This window comes from Peromyscus leucopus, chromosome 20, assembly GCF_004664715.2.
Source record: "Peromyscus leucopus breed LL Stock chromosome 20, UCI_PerLeu_2.1, whole genome shotgun sequence".
Lineage (NCBI taxonomy): Eukaryota > Metazoa > Chordata > Mammalia > Rodentia > Cricetidae > Peromyscus > Peromyscus leucopus.
This window is the reverse complement of record NC_051080.1, coordinates 7,528,649-7,550,681: the sequence shown is the minus strand read 5'-3', so window position 1 is coordinate 7,550,681 and position 22,033 is coordinate 7,528,649. Positions and strand designations below refer to the sequence as shown.

Genomic DNA, 22,033 nt, shown 5'->3' with positions numbered 1-22,033 from the left:
GACCTGCATTTTAACCAGCTCCTTGATGTCTCACACATACATGAAGATGTCTCTGAGGAAGGTCTAATCGGCTGTCATCCGATTAGATGGCTGGTCATCCCAAGCTTATGCTTCTCACTATCTGGCAAAACTTAGGGCATAAAAGAAACAGCCGGCCTGGAATACAGGAAGCATTTATTTGAATGCCTAAGTGGCCCTACTCTACTCTTAATTAAAAACCTCAGAAAATGATTCTTATTGTATCTGGGGAAGTTTCCAGGTACAGCTATGAGCTAGATGGCCTGTCGGCCAAGATCAATATCATCTTCAGTGTTTTCTTTAGTTCCGGACAAAGGGAGGAGCTCCATGCTTGGGGAACTTTCTTCTCGAAGATTGATATAATTGCCCCACCTTCCCACAGAATGTGAGCTAGCTACAGGCAGAGCAAAGGGCAGGCAGGCAGGGCTGGAACCAAGGGTGAACGGATACACCGATGAAAAGAAAACGCGGGTCACTCGATGGGGCCTTCAATAACACTGGCTGGGTTTGGGTGGCTTTGTTTTTTAACATTTGTTTACTTTTACTTGCTTCATGGGCCATGTGCGGTGTTTAATTGTCAGAACCAGAAATGAAGTAAGGGCCGGGGCTCCAGCTCAGTAGTCAGGCTCTTGCCTGACCTACACAAAGCCCTGAGTTCAACTCCTAGCACAGCTTTAAAAACAACAACAACAACAACAAAACCAGAAATGAAGCCAGAATTCTGAATTATGTCAGTAAAGGAGAAGAAATAAAATGAGGTTAAAAAAAAAAACCCAAAACCAAACCCAAACAAACAAACAAAAAAAACAGAAGTGCAAGGCACTAACTTTGAGAGAGCGGGACAAAAATTCCATGAAACGTCAGCGAAAGCTCTGCTGTACCAGCTGCGGCTAGTCACCGTCTGTGGGGAAGTGAGCTCACCCCTCGGGAGGCCCACGTCTGGGTGAGCAAGGGGTGTTCCACCTACTGCAAGTGGCAATCACCTAGAAACCCAATACTTTGTAAGTAGACCTTCTAAACTTCAAGGGTAGACCCTAAGCTGAATGTTATAAAGGACTCCCTTTAAGGTCCTCAAGGTAACACTGCTTTGAGAAGGTGGCTTTGTTATAAAATCAAAATGGCCTACTTTCCACCGTTGGGCGGAGGTCAGCAGTGGCTGCAGAATGCTCCAGGAGTACAATGCACAGACAACATGTGACTATTAAAGCCTAGACTTTTAACCAGAAGGACAGAGAAGAGGGACAGATTTAGACTGGCCCAGACCGGTCCCTTGAGTCTCAGATTTTTCCCTCATTTGAGGACGCCCATTTTGAGCGATGGTCTAAGGATCCATGGCAATACAGGCAAAACACTTAGATTCAAGAAATGGATTCAAGCTCTGTGAGTTCAAGGCCAGCCTGGTTTACATAGAGAGTTCCAGGTTTACACAGATCCTGTCTCCAAAAAAAATAGCAATAATAATAATAACAGCAATAATTGCGGTAATATTTTGTTTGTGCTCTAACAAATAAAGCTTGCCTGGAGATCAGAGTGTGGAGCTAACCACTAGGGGCCAGGCAGTAGTGGCACACACCTTTAAACCCGGCACTTGGGATTTCATGCCTTTGATCCCAGTACTTGGGAGGAGGAAACAGGAAGTGATATGGCTAGGAGGAGAGAGGAAGTGATAATTCCGGGTAGAGACAGGAGGTTGGCCCTTTCAGTCTGAGGATTCCTAGAGGATCTTTCTAGAGGCTGGCTGCTCTGCTTCTCTGATCTTTCAGCCTTCACCCTGATATCTGACTCCAGGTTTTTATTATTAAGACCAATTAGAATTTGTGCTACAAATAACAGTAGTAATAATAATAATAATAATAATAATAATAATAATAATAATAGCATGGCAGTTATGGGGCCAGAGAGATGCTCTGTAGTTAAGAATACTTGCTGCTCTTTTGGAGTACCCAAGTTCAATTCCCAGCTCCTATGTTAGGAGACTCACAACTACAGGTAACTCTAGCTCCAGGAAACCTGACGCCCTCTTCTGGTCTCCACAGGCAATTGCACTCATGTGCACCTACTCCTCATACACATTCTCATACACATAAATAAGAGAAAGAAGGAAGTAACTATTAATGATCACTCAAAAAGGCGGAAGGAGTAAGTAAATTTGATCCCAATAAAAAGAAACCTCACTTAACACTGTAAACACACTGGGCAGTAATGAGGAAGTGTCTATATTGGGAGGCTTAACCTTCGCTACAGGAAGGAAAGGGAACTGTGTAAATAATGGCAGTCCTGGGCTGGGCTTTCCACAGCACGGTATATCAGGATGTACTTCAGACTGTCAGAAACGATTTCTACAAAGATGCCTGCTTGTGACTGTGTGCTTACCCTCCCATCTCTGTTCCCCTGTGGCCTTAACAAAGTGTACCCTTGACGGCATTTTAATTAACAGTCCTCCAGGACCGATGAGATGGGCCACAGGTAAAAGGCACTTGCCGCCACCAGACCTGACCACCTGAGTTTGATCCCTGGACTCCACATGCTGGAAAAAAGGAACCAACTCCCTCAGGTTGTCAATCTTACCGTGACATCACACACATCCAATCGAGCTTTTTTTTTAAAAGGAGTCCTGCAGGCGCCAGTCTCTTCCAGCATCCTGGGAGACTGTGCCACTAACTCCTGCAGAGGGAAGGCTTCCTGCTACGGATCCATAAAAACCAGATAAAAAGTCACGATGTCCCGGGATGACCTCAAGTCATTGAAAATAAAATTTAAAAAGTGGTTCTACCCTGATAATTTAACAGTCCCAGATTCAAGAGTGGGAAGGACTTGTACCAGGCCAGCCTCTCCCTCCCTGCTCTCTATGCCCTCCTCCCAACCTTTTTCTTTCTCACGGACTATTTCTGCCCCACAGTCTTTCACAAAGCCATGTGGGCCTATCGATCGCTATTATCTAAATTCCATACTTCAAATGCTGTTCAGAATGATGAGGCCCTTGTAGTTTTTACTCACTCCTAGAAAGAAATACCGTGCAAATGCAACTTGGAGGGTTTCTTGATTAAAATGTGTAGCAATGGCCACAGCAGCACACATTTGGATCGATGTGATGAAATTCTATAGCCTGTCTAATTCACAGGCATAGAGTTTTGAGAAGTTTGGGCTGGTTGGGGTCCAATGTATTTATACATTTTTATTAGACTCAATTGAAAGATTTGAAAAGATGAATAAATTACTTTCCTATCCCCCCTCATCCGCTATTCCAGACTATGTCCAACAGATGTCACATAAGAAATTCAAATTGCGTCTTCAAACGAAGCATAACTTTAGTAAATGAATAATTCACGAGACTAACTGAGAACCAGAACAATTTTCTGAAGTCATCGTTCACTGGGTGGCACTTGTGGAGAAACACTCACCTATTTATCTGGCCATTCTCCACTTCAGTGAAGTCGTTAGAGTCGTTGCTGATGTTGTCGTCTTCGGGCACCGTCATGTTCTGCAACTCCGTTAACTCGAGGCCACTTTTGAAATGCATCATATTCAGGTGACTGTCGTCAAAAAGTCAGTCCAAGTTCTTCTGCTCTGAGGGTCTTCAGACGCAGAGAGAGCAGCAAGTATAGATGCTTGAGACCCCTGCAACAAAGCAAAATAAAAGGGTTAGTAAACGATAAAAGGCAGAACCGATGGCATGCAAACCATCGTGGAAAGCAAACAGAAAAGTTGGCAAAAAACGCCACTTTGAGATTTTGCTACCAGATGTATTAAAAGAAGCTTATCTCTACATCTTATGTCTTTGACACATTTCCCTCCATTCTCAGCTATCAGTTAAGTCATGTCCCATGATCTTCAGCTCACACTTATAGAACCCTCATGTTAGTGGCGGGCAACATATCCCCTTTATGAACTCAGGTTTAAAAATGAAAGGGAAAGGCCAGCAAGGTGGGTCAGCAAGCTGAGGCCCTTGCTACCCAACCCAAGTATCCGGGTTCGAGTCCCATGACCCACAAGGTGACATGAAGGAGTCAGCCCCTGCAATTGACTTCCGAATGTGTGCTGTGGCATACACGTCCCCCAACCATAAATAGACAAATGACTTAAAATTTAATAAATGAGTAATTGAATGAGAGAGAGTTCAGTGATTTTTCACGAGCTTGCTCACAGGGCACAAGGGCCTTCGTCCCAGGAAGCAATCCCAGGTGAATGAGAAGGCAAATCCTCAATAAATGCCATCATGGGGATCGACCTACAACCTGAACGAATTTTATTTTGGAATTTAGCAGATAGTTTATACATCAACTGCAAGAGATTAAATCAATCTCCTCAATGAAATCACTCCATGTCAGGGAATTAGGGAATTAAAAACTCATAGGCAGGGGATTTGGGTGACCCACCTGCTACTCTATTTTCTCATCAGACATGAAAGACGATCAGAGGTCTAGCTTCCCTCATGCGGACGGCTGTGGCACCAATTCCTGAGGTACCACTGAGAGAATGAACGGGTGAAGGTGTGGGGACACAGCACCAAATTCCAAAAGGATGGCCACAAAGGCAAAGGAAACTTCCAGTGCAAGGCCAAACCATCCGTGGTAGTACGGGCTTGTAGACAGGAGGGATGCAGTGACTTCTCCGTGCTTCTCTAGCAAGACTCTGCTTCAAAATGGAGAGGGGGAGGGGAGGGAAGGGGGAGGAGAGGGAGAGCTCCTGTGAGCATGGCTCCCTCACTAGACTATTCTCAGGTGTCACTTCAAGGGCATCTTTGAATGGCATAGAATGTCAAAGACACACCCTTAGAAGCCAGGCAGTGGTGCGCATGCCTCTAATCCCAACACTGGGAAGACAGAGGCAGATAGGGCAAGGCCAGCCTGGTCTACAGAGCGAGATCCAGGACCGGCACCAAAGACTGCACAGAGAAACGCTGTCTCAGAAAACAAACAACAACAAAAGACATACCCTTAGAATCTAGGGCTAGAGAAGTGGTTCTCAACTTGCCTAACGCTACCACCCTTTCATACAGTTCTTCACGCTGTGGTGACCTCCAACCATAAAAATTATTCTGTTGCTACTCCACAACTGTAATTTTGCTCCTGTTGTGAACTGTAATGTAAATATCTGAGATGCAGGAGATCTGATATGTGGTTCGACACCCCCCTCCAACAAGGACGAGAACCACTGACTTAGATGAAAAGCTACAGGCAATTAATGGCTGCTGAGTCAGGGAAAAATCAGTCTCCTCCAGGGACCAATGTCTCCCTCCCAAAACATTATCCAATCCCAGTGGTCGGCCATGCGCACAGACACAGGAACAACACTAAAGGACACAGCAGGCTGGACTTATGTTGGCATATATGTGCATAGCAGTAATAACTAAAGAGGTCATAAATCCGAGGAGTAAGGGACGTGGAAGGAGTTGGGGGTGGACAGAGATTATGTAAGTAACAATTACTCATGTTTGAAACCCTCAAAAAATTGGATGGATGTAGAAAAATAAAACTGGCGTTTCAAGACGTTAATACAAATAAACACATTTTCTAAGGAGTACCTCCTTGAGAACATCTGATGTACTATCTGATCCTGAATAGCAAGATGACTGTGACCTAGTTAAGAGAGACCCGATATGCCTGTGCATCTGTCCTGGCTGGGACACACCCAGACGCATTTTACTCACTGATCACCAATGAACCCACAGAAGTACCCGGAATGACACAACTGAGGTATAATCTCTTGGCACATGGAAACCACACAGTAATCCTTTCCCTTCCGGGTTCTCCCATCGAGAAAGAAATTTCTCCAGTGGCGGGTGTTTAAACTTGTACAGCATAAGCACATTCTAATATCTCAGGTTCCAGGAGTCTCTCCGACCTGCTGCCATCGGGCACCTCTGGGAATTCAGGAAGCCTGGGGGTGGCGGCGGGGTGTGGGTTTGGGGGGTTGGGGAGGGTAGCTGAGTCCAGCTTTGACTGCTTTGGGGGGTCTTCAAATAGCAGGAATAGCCGCCCCATCTTCTCTGGACAAAGCTGAATGCATTTTATTCAAGCACCTAAACCCCATCCTCACCTCTGGGCCTCCTTTAGGGAAAACTGAGCCACAAAGCAGGCTGGGTAATTTCTAAACTCGTGACATTTTCACTCTTGCTTCTAAAACTATCTGAGAGGCTGCTGAAGTGAGGCCGCAGGCCTGAGAGATGGAATTTCTAATCTGCATCAAGTGTTTCTCCCTCCAAACTAGAAGGTTAGTGGGGTACCAGGCAGGGTTTTCTAAGAGCAGAATATATTTAGTAAGAGATTTGGAGTTTAATGTTTGAAGTTAACCTTTCACATCTGTGTGTGTGTGTGTGTGTGTGTGTGTGTGTGTGTGTGTGTGTGTGTGTGTGTGTAGTATACAAATGTCATGAACTTGTCATGTAGGGAAAAGAACATGACAATGGTTACCAAAACCCCGCCCACTACACCTATGCAAACGCCAGTCAGTGCAAGTTCATCAAACAGGAAGTTGTCAAGGGTATGAAGTAAATCGCCTCGAAGCCTAATGTGTTCTTGAAGATAAAAACCGTAAAAGAGCTGGGCAGCAGTGGCACACACCTCTAATCCCAGCACTCAGGAGGCAGAGCCAGGCAGATCTCTGTGAGTTCAAGGTCAGCCTGGTCTACAGAGCAAGATCCAGGACAGGCACTAAAACTACACAGAGAAACCCTGTCTCGAAAAACCAAAAAAAAAAAAAAAAAAAGAACTGGTGAAGAAACAGAAACCACAAAATCCATCATGCTTCTCATCCCACCTTATTTGAGAACTCAGTAATGATGAAGTTTAAACGGGACCTGAGACAGTGTTATAGAAAAGTTATTTGGACTGGACCATGACTTTTCTTTTGTCCCCGAGAGTAATACACACTTGATGGAGAGTCTCTAGAACAAACATAAGAGAAATTCCACCACCTAAAAATAGGCCACCGAGACACACTCATTTCCTCCTCCTCCTCATCTCACTCCTTTTTCTTTCTTGTCTCTTTTTCCATATCTACCCCCGCATCTTCCCCTTTAACACTGAAGACTTTAGATTGTTTATAACCTACTTTTCTCATGGAGCACCAGACTGTGAGGGTTCTGAAGGACAGAAGTGTTTTTGGAAGCTGTTAGTTCCGGGCACATGGCTTAGGAGTAAATCACGAGAATCTGAATTCAAACCCCACCCCCCTCCCAGGCCTCATGGAAAAGCTGTGCACATTGTGTGTGTCTGTCCTCCCAGAGTTGGGGGTGAGGTGGGGACCGATGGATCCCTGGAACTGGAACTGATGAGCTCCAGGCTCAGTGAGAGAATCTACCTCAAAGGAAGGCACCCAAGGCCGACCTTTGATCTCCACGTGCATGCAAGTGGAGCATGAGCATATGTAGGTCCACACCGGTGCACACACATGAACATGTATACACATACACATAGATCGTATGCTTACATGCATAGGCAAGACCAAAAGTCAGTTCCTCGCTGACAAATAATACAGGTTTTGTGAGAAGTACAGCTCTACAAAGAGGAAAACACGTCTAAGGGTATCTGTTGTCTCAACAAGCGGTGATGTTGCTATCAGTGAGTCACAGTAAGTTGTCCAGTCTTCTATGGAGATGCAGCCTCTCACAAGAACACCCTCAGTAAGTCTGTCAAATAAAGGACGGCTACAAAGGAAAATGTATACATTCAAGAAAATGAGACTCCTGACAGCCCACCGAGAAATCTTCTTCATGTATGTTTTTAGGTGTTTGTTTTTGTTTTTTGTTTTCCTTTGAGACTCATTTTGTTTTTTTTTTTGTTTTCCTTTGAGACTCAGTCTCACATAGTCTAGGCTATCTGAGGATGGCCTTGAATTTCAAAATCCATCTGCCTCTACCTTCCAAGTGCAGACATTACACTTGGGCATCACCATACTTGGCTTTGAGGGTTTTTTGTTTAAGTATTCACTTTCATTTAAGATATAATTTTCTACCCTGAATTCTGTCAACAAACACAAGTCTTCATGATCACTGCTAATGCCTGGTTAACAGCTTGATGCCCAATGGTACCCAATGGTAAATGGTGCCCAATGGTACCCAATAGTACCCAATGGTGCCCAATGGTGCCCAGTGGTACCCAATCTGTTACTGCTGATGCTCAGATGTTTGATGGAGAGACTGACAGGTAGAGATGGGGCCTGAGCTGAGACTTCTCAGTAGAAGTAGAGTCAATAGAGGTAGGAAGTCAAGGTTGGATTTAAGAAACAAAAAAATTAGTTTCCCTGAAAGATGATAAGAACTATCACCATTACGGCAGGTGCACACTCATGTAATCTGGAACTTGGGGGACTAAGACAGAAGGAGAGTGAATTTGAGGCCAGTCTGGGCTACCAGAGAGAGCCATTGATTCCAAAGAAATGGGAGAAACAAAACAAAACATCAGGGGCTGGGGAGGCGGCTCAGTCAATAAAGAGCTTGGTGAATGAACATGAGGACCCAAGGTCAGGTCCCCTTTGCCCAGGTGAAATCCTGGCAGCTTGCCTGTGAAAGAGAGGGGGAGGAAATGAATGTATCCTTAGGGATCGCTGGCCAGCCAGTCTAGTGGAAATAGTAAATTCTAGGTTCAGCGAGAGACTCTGTCTCAAAATATAAGACGATGGTCCAAAGAGGTAAAGTGGGTCACGCTGGTGGGGAAAGGCACTCGCCACCAAAGGCTGATGACCTGAGCTCAATGCCTGGGACACACACACACACACACACACACACACACACACACACACACACACGCCACAGTCAGACTATACAATTTAAAAAAAAAAATCATATGCAGATCTTAATGTTAACCTAACTACATCTCAACATTTAAAATAGTAACAAGTCACAGCTCACTCAGTGTAGACTACTTTTGATCTTTACCACAAGAATCTTTGTTCTTAAGGCAAGGATTATCCCGGTACATTTTAGCACAGCACTAAAGTAAAATACAAAGACTGCACTGTGTTATGTATCAGAGGAGGGAATACACAAATAAACTCATCTGGCTTTCAGTCAACCCGAACCTGTTTAAGCACGCAAGGCCATCCCACATAAGATGCTGGTACACCATAAAACATTTTGCATGACAGAGCTCAAACTATGAACAGAGACAAAATGCAGGAAGATTTCTGAAATATGCATGTGCATGTACTGTATGCATGAGGAAGGAATGAGGGAAAGACAAGAAAAAGGAGGAGAGATAAATAGACCCTGGAGAGATCCGGACTTGAGTTGCGTTTCTTAGACTGGAGGAGGATGGTGAGGCACTGCTTACCCCGGGGACAGTGCTACCATGCTTGGTGCTAAGATGCGGTGCCTGGCTAGCTCCGTATCATGGGTGGTTGTGAGCTGCCTTGTGAGTGCTGATAATGGAACCTGGGTCCTCTGGAAGAGCATCCAGTGCTCTTAACTGCTGAGCCAGCTCTCCGGCTTCTGTTGGTTTGTTTTTTATTATGAAGAGCTAATGTGATCATAGGTATCCTAGATATCCTACTAGATAGCCTAGCTCAGCACCTAGTAGGTATCCTAGCTCAGCCCCTGGTAGGTATCCTAGCTCAACACCTGGTAGGTATCCTAGCTCAACACCTAGTAGGTATTTTAGCTCAATACCTAGTAGGTATCCTAGCTCAACACCTAGTAGGTATTTTAGCTCAACACCTAGTAGGTATCCTAGCTCAACACCTAGTAGGTATTTTAGCTCAACACCTAGTAGGTATCCTAGCTCAGCACCTGGTAGGTATCCTAGCTCAACATCTAGCAGGTATCTTAGCTCAACACCTAGTAGGTATCCTAGCTCAACACCTAGTAGGTATCCTAGCTCAACCCCTGGTAGGTATCCTAGCTCAGCCCCTGGTAGGTATCCTAGCTCAACAACAGCTGAAATCAACTATAACAGCCAACTAAGTCAGCAGTTTAAGGGAGTGTCTGTCACCAAAGAGGACCTGCCAATAGCTACCAATACATGGAAAGTCCTCAGCACCACTAGTAACTGGGGATGCAAATCAAAACCACAGAGGAACTACAACCTCACACCCATTGGGATGGTGCTCAGCAGAAACTCAAGAGATAACAAGTGTCAGTGAGGGTGTGGAGAGGGAGAGACCTTGTATGCTGTAGGTGGAAACTTACATTGCAATTTCTAAAGAAATTAAAAATAGAACCACCATATGACCCAGCAATCCCTCTTCTGGGCACACACCCAAAGGAAATGAAATCACCACTTCTTGAGGATATCTGCACTCACATGTTCATTGCAGCATTATTCTAATAGGCAAGACACCCAAACCAGGGATGTGTACACTGATGGATGGATGCGGAAACAGTAACACCTGTGCATGAGCATGCACACACACACACACACACACACACACACACACACACACACAGAACACTGAGAGAGGGACACACACACATACACACAGAACACTGAAAGAGAGACAGACAGACAGATAGTCAGAAAAGGGTCTTATTCTTCCTGGCTGTCTCTTCTAACCACTAGCTGAGCCTGTATACATACTTGAGAGTCCCAGATCTCTGCACTAACACTATAGTGACAAGTATCCAAATGCTAACATGGGTCTATTTCAAAAGGCCTCAGATAGGCTAAACAAGTTAACTATAATGTCATCTTATATAACATTATAACATATATATGTGATATATATATATCTTTTAGTTGGGTTATCTATCTAAATGTAATAAGCCAAGCTTGTAGTTAATAATGTCACATATCACTGGGTAAATAAAACAAACAAACAAAAAATCCACAGTAGATAGCCAACCTCAGTAACACAGAATCTGGTCATTATGAGCCCAGAATAGGGGCACACTTTGTAATCTTAGCACAGGGAGGCCAAGGCAGAGGACTGCTGCAAGTCAGCTTGTCTACACAGTGAGTGAGCCCAGCCAGTGCTACAGTGAGACCTTATCTCAAACAAAACAACAACAAACAAGCAAACAGAAACAAAGATCTGGGGCTGAAGAGATGACCCAGCAGTTAAGAGCATTTTCCACTCTAGCCGAGGCTCTGAGTTCAGATCCAAGGGTCTCTATCGGGACACAGCTCCAAGGGATGCGACACCCTCTTCTGGATTCCCAGGACACTGCACTCACACATGCACTTACCCACACCAAACACACAATACACATAATTCAACAATAAAAGCAAATCTTTAAAAAAACTTAAAGATCTAGGGCAGGCAAGAAGGCTAGACAGATTGATTGGCTGCCAAGCCCAATGACCTGAGTCTGATCCCAGGAGCTACACAGTGGAAGGAGAAAACTTCCTCTCAAAGGTGTCCTCTGACTCTCCAACGCATGCCACGGCACCACACCTGGCACTGCGTGTGCACACACATGCACACTCTAGATGTAAACAAAACAAATATCTAAGCATGAGGGTACATGTGATACTTCAATTAAAAGTTTAATGTTGACCATCGAAATCTTTAAAACTTGGGATCCTTGAGAGATGGGCAACAATAAAAATGGTCTTTGAGACCAAGAGTGAGAGCTTGCACATCTCAGAAACAGGCTGTTTCCTCTTGTCTAAGGTCCCAGACCAGGCCAACGCCAATCGTTGGTGCTTCATAGGACCATGTATCGTCCATCCTCTCTGGCCTCCTGGCTTCTGTCCTGCACTCTCAGAACACGGTACCTGCCATGTAACCTGTCCAGAGATGCTCTTTCCTTCCAACTACCTCTGACATACTTGCCCTCGTCTCCCCTAATCCTCTAATGCCGCCATGTTTGACCATCAAATTCTTGCTCCACCATACAGGAGCTATGTGATTCCAGGTTAAGTTCTCTTGCCTCAGCTTCCCCATCTAGGAAATGAAGATACACTACTATCCTGCTCATATGATTTGACATTACCTGCTCGTATAGTTACTGTCTTAGGGTTTCTGTTGCTGTGATGAAACACCATGACCAAAAGCAACTTGGGGAGGAAAGGGTTTATTTCAGCTTGCATATCCTGACCACAGTCCATCATGAAGGAAAGTCAAGACAGGAACCTGGAGGCAGGCACCGAGCAGAAGCCACAGAGGAACTTACTGGTTTGCTCTCTACTGCTTTCTCAGCCTGTTTTCTGATATAACCCAGGACTACCTGTCCAGGAGTGGCTGAGTCTTTCCACATCAATCATTAATCAAGAAAATGCAAAAAGACTTGCCTGTAGGTCAAACTTACATAGGCCTTTTCTCAATTAAGTTTCCTCTTCCCAGATGACCACAGCTGGGCAAGCTGACAGACGCTGGTGGGCACAGTCAGAAGTGCCATGGTTTAGCCATGCATCGTAGTTGCTAGCCTGCCTGGTTCTGGCGAGCTAAAATGACTTTCCTCATCAAGGCTTCCCTCGGTCTTCTTTCTCTTTGACTCCTGACCTCTTGCCTGCTTTTTAGTTGCTTACCAGCTGCCTTCCCCCACCTGCCCTAAGGGCAGAGGTCATTCTCTGGCCCCACTCCTCCAGCTCTGCACATTCCAAACTCCCATCGAGTGTGAGGTTCCATCCCACAAGCATCTTTCAGGTCTCCTTTCCCAGTCTCTCACTGTAGACTAGAATTCCTTTGCTATACTGTAACATGAGATTTCCCTTCTAAACTCTGCTTGATGGCGACCATGACCCTCCACACAAAACATGGTTTGTTTTTTAATCTGTAAAAAGAGAGGGGTGGGTTGGGGGAGGAGAGCAGCTCTGTCAGTTCCTTCCTGCTCAGAAATTTCCACGAATTCTTTAAGTCTCCGGCTGCCTGCTGGACCTGTGCACACAGATGTTTGCTGTCCACACAGCCACGGCAGAATGGACACGGAACACATCACCTGTCCTCAGTCAAACTTCCAACCTCTTCACTTTTTCACGGCAACTGTGTGTGTCACTTTAAGACCCCCCAGTGAATCAGTCACCCAGTCCGGCCAGCTTTCCTTCAAAACGTCCCATCCCTTCCCTCCATTCCTTACAGTTGCACGATGCTACCTCTCTCCCAGCTTCCCTCCACGCCACCTCTGGGGCCCTCCGCTCGCCCAGCTGTAGAAAAGGATTCTTCTGGAAAACATCTGCCTTGCATCTTTCTCTTCCCCCACGCGGACCGTGACAGTTCCAGATGTGTACAGACATGATTTCTGGAGCCTGGCATTGGAAGCCCCATTGCTCCTGGCCCTCTGCCTGCTTCCCCTTCCACTGTGCTGGGCCTCTGCATTCCTGCAGTGAGGGGGGGCTGCTCCCAGGCAGCTCCCACTGGGCCCTGTCCACACCCCCCCCCCACTTGCCGTCACGCATGTGCAAACTCAAACGGGACCTTGTCTTCCAAGGCTGTGTTGTTTGCTTTTTCTAAGAACGTCAAGCCAACCTCTTCTGTAAAAGCTTCTTCTCTAGTGACCAACCTGTGGTTATTTATTTGTGACGAATTCACACATACCGTTAAGCTGATTACTCATCGGCTTAGATCAGGATTCATATTTCAATGATGTTTTGTTTTTGTTTTTCAATTTCAGTTTGATGGGGAGAGGTAACACAGACATCATAGGTACATAGCATAGTAGATATTTGTTGACACTCAAGACGATGGAAGTTTTCTTTAAGCTAAATCTGCAGACACACAGTGATCCTAACAAGCACAATTTTCTCCAGAAAAGAGAAAAAAACAAGAGTGTGAAGAGGCACAGACAGCGCTGCTTGACCCTCATGAACTTGTTCCTTCATGTTGAGTCTGGATGGGACAGGTACGAAAATACATTTAAAACCATTGAGCGCAGCATAATCGAAGGTCTTTTGATCATATCCTGCCACTGTGCTGGAATGGTTAAGATTGTCTATGTTGTTTCAAAAAGTCCAAAGAAAGTGTATCAAAGCTATCTGTCTCAGACAGGAGCAACTTTGCCCATCAGGAGATACTTGGCAAACTCTGGAGACGGTTCTAGTTATCACTTATGAGGGGTCATTGCAGGCTCCCAGTAGACCAGGCTGGAAATGGCTCTAAACCTCCACAGCAAAGGGGGATGGGATCTGGCTCAAAATGGCAGCATGCTGATGAAGAACCAACTCAGTGTCACAGAAGGCTCACCCAGAACGAGCCCTGCCAGTCACTGGGGACACAGTAATAACTGCCCACTGCACTCTGTCCTATCCGTGGTGTCCCAGTCCCCGTTCTTACTGCTCCATCCCATGACTGTTCAGGTCCCCACAGTATCACCCAAGTTCCTGCTTTCAATATGCCCAAGCTATGTTATCTGTGAATTAATATCCATATTTGCAGGTTTCAAAATGGCACTGATTTCCTTGAGATACAAACTCCAGAAGTAAAGCCAACATATGTCTTTGGATGTAGGAAAACAGATTTTACACTACTGTAAAATAACAACAACAATATAAATCAACATTTGACGTTTAACTTCATGAGAACAGTGAGTACATTGGTGTGAACAGTAATACAACTTAAACTCCCATTAAGTGAAAACTACATGGATTTCTAGAATTACTACAAAACGTATGGAGTCGGAAACAACTTAGAACACTGAAGAAAAGCATTACTCTAGGCATACGTGTGTTTTGGTGTGTTGACGTTTCTGATCACAGACCAATCTGGTACTAGAAGCACTGAGCAGTAATTGTGCTGTATTTTTTAACCCCCAGCTGAGCTCCGACGTCAAGTCCTAACAAAATACCCCAGGAAAAACACGAATGTAGAGGGATTGAAAGCACCACAGAGTGGCATGTGAAAAGTGGATCACTTCGACAAAGATATCTTTAAATATGTACCTCAATTTGATAAGAGGAAAAAGTCCCCAAGACACCTGGCCATTCAAAAAGCCCTACCCTTTCGAAGGAGGGGATGGAGAGTGGGGTGGGGTGGAAGGCTGGGGGGGAGGAGGAAGAGGGATGAGAGGGGAATCTGTGGTTGGTATGTAAAGTGAATAAAAGAGTTTTCTTAAATAAAAAAAATTAAATAAGCTAAATTAAAAAAAAAATCACACGATGGTGCAGAAAGCAAACAATTCCTTTTTTCTATATGGGTCACTGGAGGTTGAAGGAACTGATGTTCTTTCGAGATCTCTCCCGGTTCTCACACCCTCTGGTTGATCTGGCTGTTTACAGGTCAACTTTAACTAAGCAGATGAACCTATGAATACAGCTTCTCAACCAGCGACTCAAGACTAGTAGCTGTCGTTCTAACTGGACAAGAGAGCCAACCAGGAAACTTAAAAAAAAAAGAAGATCAGAGATAGAGTGACCGCCCACACCATGAGTCTGTAACGCCATGGGTCCAATACACCATGCGTATTTTAAGAGCTCTCACGGGGGATCTAGTGGGAAGCCAGCCTTCAGATCCACAGACTGAGACAGAAGACTAAGATCAAGCACAGCTAGTGTGTCCAGGCAGGCAAGGGAGATGAACAATACAGAGTATGCTCACAGAATTGGAGAACACTAGTCTTAACTCAGGTCCAACCTGCAGCTGGAATAAACCCGATCTCTAGGGGTTTGTTTAGTTTGAGAGAGAGTCTTATCGCATAGCCTTGGCTGGCCTAGAACTCACAATGTAGGCCAGGCTGGCCTCGAACTCACAGAGATCCACCTACTTCTGCCTCTGGAGTTCAGGAATGAGAGGCATGCGCCACCAGATCCACTGACATTTTTTTAAAAGGAATGCTAGAAATCCACGTGTGAAGTGGCATCCTAATGTTTACCCAGCAATTAGCTCCACATAATCTCAGAAGTGCAACTCACACAAACTATGCCCACCAGCACTCACCAGTTTGCAACCACAACGAAAAACAAGGACAAGTTAAAGCCTACTCTTCTCAGGTCTGACCTCTCCCATCAGCCCCTCTTCCTTCCACACCTCAGGCCACCTGTCTGTCCCTTTCCTTTTCTTTTCCAGTCTCCTCCGTCACTGTAAGGGAAGGAAACCGAGATCCTCACATTACACCTTCACGTGATCCTGGCTGTCTCGCTGGAAGGGCCTCCAGGCCTGGGAATAATACAGGCCACGCGTTGTAACCTGAGGCCGGGGCCCCATGATGTCAGCAACTGGATGGTTTAGTAAAAATCAAAGGGAAAAGCCAGGCAAGCTCGTGTAGCTTCACACTGCTAAGATTTCACCAGGCAACATGCGGCCGCCCTTGTGTTCTCTCGGATGCTCGGTTTGTGTGTTCTGCTTTCAATCTACACCACGACAGACTCGCCCCTCCCCTCGGGGTTTTGTTTACTTTTCATTCTCCTGGCTGATCTGTCTTTGGAGATGGAGTCCATGCATGCACTGGTAGAGTTTCAAAGACACAGGCTGAGTCAACTGTGGAGCTGGGCAGAGAAATACTAACACCTTCTCCGCACCTTCCATGGGCAGTGAACTTAGACCCAATAGTCTTGACTTGTCCACAGAGTCTCCCCGCTGGTTCTCACTGTATCTTCCCCAACTCTGGATGGGGACAGCGAGGCCTCAACCTGTTGACTGAGTTGCCCACAGGTTACTTCAACCTCTCGGGAAGTGAGTCTCTCACTGCGCTACCTACCAACCCACCCCACCCCCATGCCATGCTGGCTTCTCAGTAACTGAATTCCTCTGCCATTAACGACTGGCTTGAAACCCATCATCACCAGAAAACCAATAACCAAGCCACCAAATCGTACAAATAAGAATGTGTGAGTAACCTCATCTCCACCATCTTGATTAAACCTCTAGGATAACTCAGTAACTACCACGGGCATCATCCTCATTTCATAAATGAGGGTGGAAATCCTGAAGCGCAGAGAAACTCAACAGTTTGCCCCAAGTTCCCGAGGCCGCTAAGCCTTACCATCTAATGAGAGTGACACCCTGATCTTATGAAAATGTCACTGAAGGTGGTCACTAAGCACTTCTAAAGGGCAGAAAAATAGCACCCGGGCTAGGCTATCACAAACACACAGGATTTCAGTAGGCATCCTCGTCTGGAAGCTACAGTGCCATCGAGGCAGAAAAGCACCAGGGGACAGGGTGGATTTGCATCGTGCGAGGGGGGCGGGGGAGAATGTCATCTGGCAGAGATGCAAAGGGGTGATGGGTCAGACGGTGCCGGTTCTGGGCACCTGGCAAAGGAATTCAGATTTTATCTGTAGGCAAGTGGGGAACTCACTGGAGAGGGAGGGCCTTACAAAACAGGAACAATTTTAAAAACAGAAGAAAATGTAAGACTCGTGAAAGTGCCCAGACTGAGCTGGGGCAGCAGCAGTTAGTACAGACAGGAACAGCTGGGCAGCTGTTCCATTGCCTCAGCTGACTCCCCCATTCCTAAGCATGCTTGCGTCCTCACTTCAGGGCGCCTCCCATCGTGCAATTCCTACACCCCAAGAATCTACCCGGTGGGCTTGTACATTTGCAGATGACAAGTGGGGGCCGTCTCAAGGGCCCCCGGTTACTGCCCAAAAGTGGGGGCTGTGGTAAAAAGAAGAGCAGAGCAGGAAGACTGCAATGTTTCAAGGAAGAGAAACAGGTTACAGGCTACGGAAAAGGAGAGATGATCCACAGTATCACAAAGGGCTGGGTGAGCTGCCTGGCCAAGGTCGCAATCCAGCAAGAATTGATTAAGCAATCCCTCTATCCCTGGCACTGGAGGAGGAAAGGGTGAGTGAGCTCGGAAGCAGATGCCACGGCTCCTCTCATCATAGTCTCAGTTCCTGAAGCTCGGTCAAACTATCATAGACAACCAAAGTTCAAAGACTCAAAAGTATCTTTAGATCTACTTAATCTATCTTGCTGAATTATAGTCAACCCCGGATACCGTAAGCACTGTTTCTTCTGAGAGTCTTCCCCTAATTATTCCCATAGCAGATCCACGCTCCTCATTAAGACAGGAAGACACGTGTCACCCCTCACCCAACCCCTCCTAATGGGTCGCCCTGTCTCAAGCATCCTCAGGTCTCATGACTCCCCTCTCATTTCTTCACGGCCTGAACACCTGGCATTTCTGTATGCGTTCACCCATAGCCTGTTTCCTGTTGAGAATGGACATGGCAAGGGAGACGGAACTTGATCTGATTTGTTGCTGCCTGCAACACAGCATGCACTAAATTCAGCACCTGGCTTAAAAAAAAAAAAAAAGCCCTGTTAAGATTAATACCTCCATCAAACTAGGCCGCTTCTCTCGGTTGCTTTCAGCCACACAGCCACACACTGAGAATTTAAGTAACTGAACAGCAAAGTCATTGAAGTCATTTGAAGGCAGAGGTCGCGAGGCCATACCAGATCGGTGGCGGGACTTGCCAGTTTCCTATAGGGTGAGTTATTTGACAATGAGGCCAGCCAGCTCAGGTTTTATTTCCGTTGTCCTTCTGACGTCAGAAAAAGCACGAGTTGCAGCACCGTTTCTTTTATCAAGGTGACAAATTACAGCCTTGCTGGCCCTGCGTTCTACAAACCATACATTTATTTCCCCCTATTATATTCTTTTTAAGTTAAAAAAAAAAAGAAAAAGAAAGAAAGAAACATGCGGAGGTGTCAGATCTTGGAAATGCATACCGTTTCCTAAGCAGTGGGTCGTTTCCTCTCTTCCACGTACAACACCGTCTATCCGGCTGAGAATAGCACGCGATCCCCCAAAGCCGGAGTGTTTCCCACCGATGGAACAGGCTAGCCAAAGCCCGGGTCCACGCCGCAGAGCGAGACACAAAGGGCTGGAGTAAGCACCACCTTCCTCGGCCAGAGGCAGCTTGTGAAAGGCAGTCCGCGGCGTGACGCGCTTACCGCGAAATTCCTTTTGCCGCCATATGCACTCGGGTCTAGTGCGAGCACAGTTGGGCCAAGAAAACCCAGCGGCCAGCGATGCGCCGGGAACCGCGTGCTGTTCACAAGGGGTGCGGAGGAACCCCCGCGCCCAGAACCGGGCTGTCTGGTGGGTGAAGGCGAGCAGCACGAGATCTGGGAGCGTTTTCCTCCCCGCGTGGAGCCGGCCAGATTAAAGCCTTTTGCCGCAACGTTTGGGGCCAGGTGCGGGGGAGGGGAGACCAGGGCACCAGGCTCCGGGTCCTGCGCAAGCAGTGGCCTTTTGTTCTCCCGCCCCAGTGGACCCGGCTCTAGCAAAGGAAGTAGCCTATCACCGGCTCTTCATTCTGGAAAGAACCTCCAGGGCGGGAGAGGAAAGTGAGTCACTGCCAGCATCCTCCCACTAATCCGAGCGGAGCCAGGGGCTGGGCCCCGTGGAGGTGCATCCAACGGGCACCTGTTTACCGCGCTGGGCAGCCGGGCTCCGAGACTCGGTTGCCCTGCCAGGCCCGAGATGTAGACTGGACTCACTCACTCCTCGGTGTACCTTCTGTCCCTCGCATCGCATGCTTGGTCCCTAAACCTCGAAAAAGGAACCAGATCCGGTGCCACACTCCACCACCATGAAAACAAGTCCAAAAAGTAAGCCACGGCACGCAACGGTAGCATCAGGGGTCCCCGCGTTCCGGGAAGGGCACCGGACTCTGCGCCGCGCTCTGTGCCCAGGTCCACGAGACATGGAGGCTTGTCCGCATTACCGCCTCCCCTTCCCTCCACGCCGCCGCTCCCACTGCCCTCCGAACGCACCTTACCTCGAGAAATAAAGGGAAAGGCGCCGCCGCCAAAGTGTCCGCCCTTCCAGGCTGTCCTCCGCAGTTAGATGTCCTTTGTGTCAAGGTCTGGCTAGGGAAAGGTGGCCCCTCGTCAGCAAGGCTGGGCGGGGAGGAGGTTTGGGAGGAAGGTGAAGGGCCGGGTGGCGGGCGACCTTCAGGCAGAGTGGCGTGGCCGCGCGGCTCTCCCTGGCTCTCCTCCTCCCGGGGCTGATTGCATCAGAGTTCCCCCCCACCCACACTCTGCCCGCCAGCCTCACACTTACATCCACACGCCCGGCGCGGAGGGGCTCCAGCCTGACTCATTGGCTACCGCGGGGCGCGGCGCCCTTTTGCTTCTGCAGTTTGGGGACGGGAGCGCGGCCTTTTCAGACCATCATCCCTCCCTGCCCGCGCGCCCTCCGAGCTGAGCTGCGCCCTCCGAGCTGAGCTGCCTGCGGCGGAGAGCTGGGCACAGGTCACATGCCTCTGGTCGCCGCACCTTCGTGCCTCTCTCCCAGGCTGGAGGACAGCGCGGCGACCCTAGCTGGCGGAGACCGAGCATCCAGGAAGTGCCGTGCGAGCGGATGCGCGAGCAGCGCGCAGATGCTGCCCCAGCAAGCCGAGGCTGCACCGCCGCCGCCCAGCACCTGCCCGCGCCCTCCCGGGGGCTCAGCTGAGGCCACAGCTGCTGCGGCACCCGCACCCTCGGGGTTGGAGGTGGAGCAGATCACTCGCCCAGGCGGTGGCAGGGGGCTGTCTCTTGGGGTACGCCAGGGCCGCAGCGAGCGGAGTTGCATTGTGGGAAGGGCGCAGCGTGAGGGTAGCCCCCGCGACCCCGAGGCGTTGGCGGGCTATGGGACGCGGGGACACCTTTGGAGACCTGGTGTCGCGAGCCAGCGGGCTAAGGCACCCCCCCTCTCCCACTGCGACACCTGCAGTACCCCCCTAGGGCAACGCTGGGGACCCCTTGGGGCGCTGGGTGTGACAATGGCCCAAGGGGTCTGCGCCAATGGCCCTGATGCCCCAGTCACGTGACTCTCTACCCTTGGTGGGCCAGGGAAGGGGAACAGGGTGCAAGCGGCATCAGTCTCGGGTTCCTCTTCCTGTCCCCACTCTTTGTCTGAGGTGCAGCCCCTTAACTGACTAGGCACTGGCTGGCACAGTCGCTTCTTCTTAAAATGGCGACAGGAAATCCCACCTGCGAGCCAGCCAATGAGACCACCACCACCAGGACTCGGCAGGATGGATCCCTCTCACACGGATGGATCCTGTTACGGGTCTGGTGAGAGATTCCCCAGTCTGACCATTAATAAATTTTAACAAAGAAGAGGCTTTTCTTCAGATACTGGCGCGGGGTTGGGATTCCCGAATGCAGCACCCAGCCACCTCAGCCAGGGGTTTATAACGGCAAAGAATGCAAAGTTACAATTTGTTCTGCAAGCTTATTTAGAGCAGAGCCAGCAGTTAAAAAAAAAAAAATTTAAATTAAAAAATTAACCCTTAGCAACCCTTAACATTTGGGAGTCTGATTCTGCTTTACACTTCCCTTAAGCACAGAGATTTTAAACTTTTAAACATGAAGTTAGCCATCAACATAACGTTAGCCATTACAGCTCTGTCTTTCTGTTCCATCAAAACAAGAAAACGGCGGCTGAGTCATAATTTAAAAATGAGTCTACCTGGATCCTTTCAAGCGGATGAGTAATGCTGTTTTGCAGTGGTTACAGATTTTCATTTTCCACTGGAAAAATGAGAGGACAACCAAGATTTAAGCTCCTTAGTGACTAAAATTCTTGCAACCTTTTAATGGCAGTAAATGGTCCTGGTTCATTAAACGCTGGCTTCCAGAGAACCGAGTGGGAGGCGTGTTCTTTAATATGCCTGAAAACCGAAAGGTCGTTGCAAAAAGGGCGGGCAGCTGAGCCCAGTACAGGGCAGTTTCTTCCTCAGACAGCGTCTTAACCTAGGCCATTTTTGTCCTGTTACTGCTTCTTCATATGCAAATTTTACACATCACAATAATAATCTTTAGATTTACACACACACACACACACACACACACACACACATACACAAAATCCGTTCTTTTTTACCATTTTTTCTAAAGGAAGGTTGAAATTGATGGTTTTAAGTTACTTTTTTTGTGTGGTTTTTTGAGACAGGGTTTCTCTGTGTAGCTTTGCACCTTTCCTGGAACTAACTTTGAGTAAATTAGACTGAGTCGGTCAACTGAGGCACAGCTCAATAAGCCTGTTGACAGGTGTACATTGTTAAAGGAAGATGTACATGCTGTGGATATCACTCTATGTAAAAAAACATGATGCAATGACAGCAGAGTAGTGGACAAGGAGAGAGAAATTCTGAAGCGAAGCTGAGGAGAGACTGCAGCACGCAGGACAAGCAGCAGTAAGACTCTGTAACCACACCACGTGCAAGTATAGATTATAAAATGGTAATTAAATAAAAGA

The 22,033-nt window shown here is 47.5% G+C and overlaps 1 protein-coding gene across 5 annotated transcripts in view; it reads right to left on the bottom strand.

The window, feature by feature from the left end:
- Slc38a1 (solute carrier family 38 member 1) overlaps positions 1-20,115 on the bottom strand; it is a 66,404-nt gene extending 46,289 nt beyond the window's left edge. Inside the window, exons 1-3 of one of the 5 annotated variants that reach the window (XM_028869308.2) lie at positions 19,850-20,115; positions 19,566-19,656; positions 3,420-3,636 (exon numbers count right to left, since the gene is read on the bottom strand). In XM_028869308.2, coding sequence (XP_028725141.1) covers positions 3,420-3,541 — 122 coding nt within the window. In that variant the 5' untranslated portion in view covers positions 3,542-3,636; positions 19,566-19,656; positions 19,850-20,115. Of the gene's footprint in view, positions 1-3,419; positions 3,637-18,510; positions 18,608-19,560; positions 19,750-19,849 lie in introns of those variants that run through there. The other 4 variants (XM_028869306.2, XM_028869309.2, XM_028869305.2 and 1 more) reach the window with 4 other exon arrangements.
- Between the last annotated feature and the right edge of the window lie 1,918 nt (positions 20,116-22,033).